The sequence below is a fragment of the Lipotes vexillifer genome, unplaced genomic scaffold (assembly GCF_000442215.2).
Source record: "Lipotes vexillifer unplaced genomic scaffold, Lipotes_vexillifer_v1.1 scaffold426, whole genome shotgun sequence".
NCBI classification, from domain to species: Eukaryota; Metazoa; Chordata; class Mammalia; order Artiodactyla; family Lipotidae; genus Lipotes; species Lipotes vexillifer.
In genome coordinates, this window is record NW_006779491.1 from 1,408,195 (window position 1) to 1,414,903 (window position 6,709).

The following is a 6,709-nucleotide window of genomic DNA, read 5'->3' on the forward strand; positions in this document are numbered from 1 at the left end:
GCAGGCTACCGGCATGGCGGTAGGAACGCCCACACTGGGCACAGCGGAAGGGCCGCTCCTCGTCCACAGCCACTGCGGACCTGACGCCTTGGCCTCCATTAGCTCTCCCGGCATTCTCTCCTGGGGCCCTGGGGGGTTCTGATGGGGCCTTCCAGACTTGACCAGGGAGATCCACCTCATCCTCCACAGCCCCAGCTTTGGGACCTCTGGCCTCCATCAGGGGCGACACCTGACTGAGGCCCCTGGCATGAGTCAGCAGGTGGCTGGCGAGTTCATGGTGGGACCGAAAGGCCTTGCCACAGTCAGGGCAGGCAAAGGTCTGGGCAGCTACGTGGTTGTGGCTCTGGCTCTTGGTGGCCACAGGATTCAAGAACTCCTTGGAGCAGAGCAGGCAATAGTGACGGTCTGTCTTGTGGGTGTTGTGGTGTTTCAAGGGCCCTTCCGACTGGCAGGAGGTCTTGCCGCAAGGGCTGCAGGAAAAGGAGTGGCTCTCCGGCTGAGGCTGAGGGCTGCTGTCTCCATTGTCCCAGCTATCCCTGGGAATCAGAGTAGGTCCATTGGGCTGGCTATTGCCAAGGTGGCAAGGACTCCTGGGGACACTGTCCCCTGACTCGTCTTCCGGCTTGGTCGGTACGTGACCCCCAGGAACCCAATCTCCATCATGATTCACCGGTCCTCTGTCTCCTCGCCACGCATCTGCTTTCCCCGTGCCCCAGGACATTGGCTCCGTGCCTTCTAAACCTGCTGCCTTGAGGGGGCTCTGACTCTGCTCCGCTGGCCTCATGACTCCAGCCTCCAGCAGGGGTACCGACTCAGTACCGCACCACCTGTCCTCTAGTCCCTGGTCATCGACCAGGTTCCCCTCACCGCCCTCGGTGCCGTTTGGGCCTCCCTGACCCCCTCTGGTCTCCTCATGCTCTCGCAGGTGCCGCTCCAGAGATCCCCGGCCAGGGAAGCCCCGGCCACAGAGGGCGCAGCGCACAGCTGCCCGCCGGGACCGCCCAGCTCGGCGCCGCCGGCTCTCTGAGTGCAGCCTCTGGTGGTCCTTCAGGGCCATGCGGTTGGAGTAGGTCTTGGGGCAGGCGGGACAGCTATACTGGCCCGTCTCGTGGCTACGCCTGTGGTTCAGGAGGCTGCCGGCATGGCGGTAGGTCCGCCCACACTGCCCACAACGAAAGGGCCGATCTTCCCGGGGCAGCTTGCGGGAGCCCCCAGCCCCACCACGCTCCATGTGGACCCGCTGGTGGCTGGCCAGCTGCTTCCGCAGGCGGAAGGCCTTCCCACATTCGGCACAGCGGAAACGTCGGGGATCCGCATGGATGCGCCGGTGGTTCTTGAGGGACATGAGGTTTGAGAAGCCTTTGGAGCAGGCCTGGCAGCCAAAGTGGCCGGTCTGGTGGCTCTGCCGGTGATTGATGAGGCTGCCGGCGTGCTTGTAGGACCGTCCGCACACCTCGCAGCTGAAGGGCCGCTCAGAGCTGGCTTCAGTCTGGCAGCCCTTCTCCGCGGTCTCCAACCTCGGCTCCATTTCCTCCCCCTTCACAGTGGTCTCCTCCCAGGCCTCTTCCTTCACCCTCGCCACCTCCTCCAGGGGCTCCACTTTAAGTTCCTTCTGGAACTTCTCCACCTCTGTCTGCCCGAGGCCCTCCTCTGCCATGTTTTGGGGCTCACTGCTGCCTCCTGCCTCTGGAACGGGCCCCACCTGGGGCTCAGAGCCTCTGCAGCGCGGGTGGTTTCTCAGATGATTGCGATAGGCAGCCAGGTTGGGGTAGCAGCGGGAGCAGACGGGGCAGATGAAGTCTCCTGTCTGGTGGATCTTGCGGTGGTTCACCAGGCTGCCCCCATGGCGATAGGTCTTGCCGCACTGGTTGCAGCGGAAGGGGCGGGGCTGGGTCTCCAGAGAACTTTCCCCACCCGGCATACAAAGGCTGTCTGCAAGCGTGGCACCTACTCCCTCTCCAGACTTTGTGTCTCCACCCTCCCCAGAAAAAGAGGTCACTGTGCCCTCAAAGGTGCCATCTGCAACCATCCCCGTGGCATCACCTGACTCTCTCGGGTGATGAATGAGGCTGGGAACCTCGCCATTGGTGTTCCCAGAACTCTGGCTTTGGTGGTGACGCTCCAGGCTGCCCAGGTCATCGTAGGTCTGACCGCAGCAGCCACAGATGTGCCCATACCCGGCGCCATCCAGCGCCTCGACCTCCCGCTGCAGCTGATTCAGCAGTTCTGCTTCCGAGAGCTGCAGTGGGGGGCTATGGGTGGAGGCTGCCCCTCCTGCTCCTTCCTCTTCCCCCTCCTCCTCTGAGCCCTCAGTCGTACCATAGGAGTCATGAGCCTGGCGCCGGTGACGCCTGTAGCCAGCCCGCCCAGGGAAGATCATGCCGCAGAGGCAGCAGAGGAAGGGCTGTGCGGAGGCTGCCTCCCCAGGCCCATGGCTCTGGAAGTGGCTGCGCAGGGCAGGCAGGGACTCAAACTCCTTCGGGCAGAGGGAGCACTGATAGATGCCCGGTGGGTGGCAGGGCCTGTGGCTCAGCAGGCCAGCGGCATGGGGGAAAGAATGCCCACAGTCAGGACACGTGTGGGAGACCTCAGCCTGCCAGCCAGAAGCGGCTCTGGCAGAGTGGGAAGGCGAGCTGGGCTGGCCAGGGGCTGGTTTCTGGTCTTCCTCCACCCCAGGGGGGCCACCACAGAAGCGAGTCCCATTGCTCTCCTCATCGCCTGGAATGTCCAAGTTGTCAAGGAAACAGGCCTCCTTCCTTTCCAGTCCTTCCTCAGTGCCGCTGCTCTCTTTATCACCCTGGAAACAGGCCTCATCCTTCTCAAGCCCACATTTGTCCCTTTCAGCTGCAGCCTGCAAACAGCTCTCATCACTTTCCATGTTGCCTTCGGCTCCACTCAGACTTTGCCTTGAAGGGTCTTGGGGACGGCTCAGGCCCTCACCGTTTTCCACCAGCTCTGGGGCCCAGCTCCCGCCCGATGGGAGTTCAGCTTCTCCCCCACCGCCAGCACTGCCAGCCCGCCTCCGGTGCCGCCTGCTCCGCCGCCGACTGTGGCGGCGCATGTGGTTCTTCATGGCAGCCACGGTGTGGAAGTGCTTGGCGCAGGCCCCGCAACTGAAGTCTCCCGTCTGGTGGGTCTGCCGGTGGTTGATGAGGCTGCCTGAGTGGCGATAGCTCTTTCCACAGTCTCGGCAGGCAAACGCCCGAGGAGGTGACACCCTGGTCTCCCCTTCCCCATGGCTCCAGCTGTGACGTTCAAGATTCTCAGGGTCTTCAAAGAGCGTGCCACCCAGGCTACATATCTGTGGCGAGGTCCTATCTGTTGCTGGTGGTACATCGGTGGCCCCCTCTTCACGTCTGCACCCCGGTCCCTGATCTGAACAGGGGGCTGCCTCTGCTCCCACTGGGTCAGCTGGGAGCTCCACCCTGCGGTGGCCGAGGGGTCCCTCGGCCCCTGGGCCTGTGCTGCGGCGAGCAGCCTTGCAGTGTACCCGCACGTGGTTGCGCAGGGCCATGAGGTTGGGGTACTTGCGGGGACAGAGTGAGCACTGGTACTCTCCTGTCCGATGGCTATGGCGGTGGTTCACCAGGCTCCCCCGGTGCCGGTAAGCCCGACCACACTCACTGCACTTATAGGGGCGGTGGTCCAGGGTGGCGGTGGGGACCTCCTTCTCTTTGTGGGTGGTCTCAGCCAGCGGCAGGGGAGCTGGCAGTACTGATGGCTGCCCATCCTCTCCGGCTCCTTGCTGGGGTCTGTGATGAGCCCGCACGTGGTTTTTGAGGGCAGCTGCGTTGAACAGCTGCTTGGAACAGATGGAGCAGGGGTAGACACCTGTCTGGTGGCTCTTGCGATGGTTGATGAGGCTCCCAGCATGGCGGTAGGTACGGCCACAGTCCTCACAGTGGAATGGCCGATACTCCTCCAGGCTGCTATCTTCCAGCTCCCCAGAGGTGCTCAGCTCCCCAGAGCCATTCAGCATCTGTGTATCAGGGAGCTGGTCCCGGCTACTCTCGTCTGTGTGCCCATTGGTGGTGGGCATCCCTTTCTCTTCCCACAGCCGCTCCTGACTTTCACCCTCATGGGATTGCTGGTGTTCCAGCAGCTCTCGGGGGAGCCGGAAGGCGCGGGGGCAGTGGGGACACTGGTAAGGCCGATACTGGGCATGGAGTCGGGAGTGATTCTTCAGAGCCATGAGGTTAGAGAACTCCTTGAAGCAGATGGCACAAGGGTAGACGCCCAGGGTATGGCTCTGGCGGTGGTTGGTGAGGCTCCCGGCATGCTTGTAGGTCTTGCCACATTGACTGCACTTGTACCGCCGCTCCTCCTCAGGAAGAGGGGACTGGGTGGGCTCCTGGCCTGCTGTGAAATTCACTACTGATTCAGCCAAATACTGTTCCAAATTGCTAAGGAGACTGCTGGCCGGGGTGGGGAGTGGTGGGTCTCTGGCAGAGTTGGTGGTGGGCCCCCAGCCCTCTGTGCCCTCCTCAGGATCTGGCTGGCTTTCCCAGCCTTCTGTTTGTCTGGTGGGTGGATCTTCCCAAGTGTCCAGCGCTGCCCTAGGGTCTGGCCCAGATTCACAGCCAGATGTCTCTTCAGTATGTTTCTTCTGGTTTTCCCAGCCTTCCCCAGGGCCAAGCCTCTGGCCCCAGGAGTCAGTGGACACTGTCTCCCCCTGGAGGCATGGAGTGGCTTCCCTGGGGCGCGGAGGCCTGCGCCGCCGCCGGCCTTCAGGAGCATGAGTCCTCATGTGGCTCTTGAAGGCCATGGGATTGGTGAAGTCCTTGCCACAGGTGGTACAGGGGAAAAGGCCAGTCTCGTGGGTCCGGCGGTGGTTAACCAGGCTCCCTGGGTGACGATAGCCCCGCCCACACTGCTGACAGCGGTAGGGCCGAGGGATGCTGTCAGCCTCCTCACTTTCCTGGTTGGAAGATGAATGGAGCAGTTCTCGGTGCCGTGACAGTTCTGGGAGGCTAGGAAAGTGGCGCTGACAGTCAGAGCAGCTGAGTGAGGTGGGCGTGTCCTCCATGGGGCAGTGTGGCAGAAAACCTGAAGGTTCAGGAAGAGCAGGCAGGTGGCAGCAGCATCTTCCTCTGGTGGAAGGTCCAAGGCCTAGGAACAGGGGGCAGTGGTCAGAAGGAAAGCCTGAATTAACTTTGCCTCTTAGTTCTATGAGCAACAAGTTCACCAGAGGGCACAGATGGGTTCCCCAAGCAGCAATGCCCAGAGACCTGCTCTCCACTGGATCTATTCTGGAAGCAACGTCATTTAATACTTCCCTGCATACAAGCTCCCCAAACATGGGAGCTCCTCTAGGCCTGACTCATCTCTGGAGGTATAGATAAGGAAACTGACGTCTAAAGGAATGCAACCTATCTCTGATCACAAACCTATTATTCTGTCTTCAGACCAAATCCCAAAAGCCTTACTGTCCCTAACCCTCTGCTCTCTATAAATCTGAAACAACCTATCTTCTGCAATATCTTAAAAGGAAACCTGTACCTCTCCTAGGACCTTCTATAAGGTAACTCCAATCCTCCCTCCTTCACCACTCAGCTAAACAGAGTAGCCTAGAGACATGGAAAAAGCAGCTTCTTTCTTCATTTGACAGCCTCGGACCTGAGAGGTGAGGTTAGAGGCCCCCTTCAGAGAAAGGGCTGGCTTGCTCCCCCACCTGCCCTATTCCTTTCAGGGTCACAAAGTCACGTTTCTGAAAGACTCTTGGGTTCCCTGGATTCCAAACGATCTTCCATCTTGGAAATTTCATCTCCTTTCTGGTTCTTCACCCCCAACCTTTATCTTTCCTATGCCTCTCCATCCCTTCTCCTTTTTTCTTCTACCTTCTCTCATAATACTGACGACAACAGCAACACGTGCTACCTAAGCATTACCATGTGTCAGGCACTGTGCTAAGTAAAGAATATTCGTGGGCTTCCCTGGTGGCGCAGTGCTTGAGAGTCCGCCTGCCGATGCAGGAGACGCGGGTTCGTGCCCCGTTTCGGGAAGATCCCACATGCCGCGGAGCGGCTGGGCCCGTGAGCCATGGCCACTGAGCCTGCGCGTCCGGAGCCTGTGCTCCGCAAATGGGAGAGGCCACAACAGTGAGAGGCCCGCATAACGCAAGAAAAAAAAAAAAAAAAAAAAAAAAAAAAAGAATATTCGTTATGTCACTTAGTCCTCACAACACACTGCAGTGCCTGTTATCCCAGTTTACACACGAGCCAGCCCGTTTGACTCAATCTTCTTTCCAAAGCCCTTGCTCTCTCCATGGCAGGCCCCCATGCCTCCTACATCACCTTGGCCTTCTCTGACTCTGACTGTTCACTCCCTCGGGACCCCAATACAACTCCTATCTCCGACTCTAAACCCCCTTACTGAACCTGCTCCCAGAATTCTCACTTCACAAAGCCCCTTCGCTCAAGAGTCGCCTCTCCTAATCAACCACCAATAAGGTCCTCTTGCCTCACTCATCTCCTCGACCAGTTTTCTCTTAGGACCCCTACCTCACACCGGTGGCCCCTTCTCGTTCCCGCCGCGGGTGCGTCCGTTGGGGACCGCGAACGGGAATGCGCCTGCGCACTGGGACCCTCACCCTAACTGCAGCCGCGCACCCCAAGGGGTGGTTGTGGAGGGGCTCTCGAGCTCCCACACACGCACACTCTGCCAGGGCTCCTGGGCGGTGGGAGGAGAGGGAAAGAGGGCAAGGAGAGGG

At 60.1% G+C, this 6,709-nt stretch overlaps 1 protein-coding gene across 1 annotated transcript in view; it reads right to left on the reverse strand.

The window, feature by feature from the left end:
* ZNF646 (zinc finger protein 646) overlaps positions 1-5,026 on the reverse strand; it is a 6,833-nt gene extending 1,807 nt beyond the window's left edge. Inside the window, exon 1 of the mRNA XM_007452695.1 lies at positions 3-5,026. Coding sequence (XP_007452757.1) covers positions 3-5,026 — 5,024 coding nt within the window. The remainder of the gene's footprint in view (positions 1-2) is intronic.
* Positions 5,027-6,709: the final 1,683 nt, after the last annotated feature.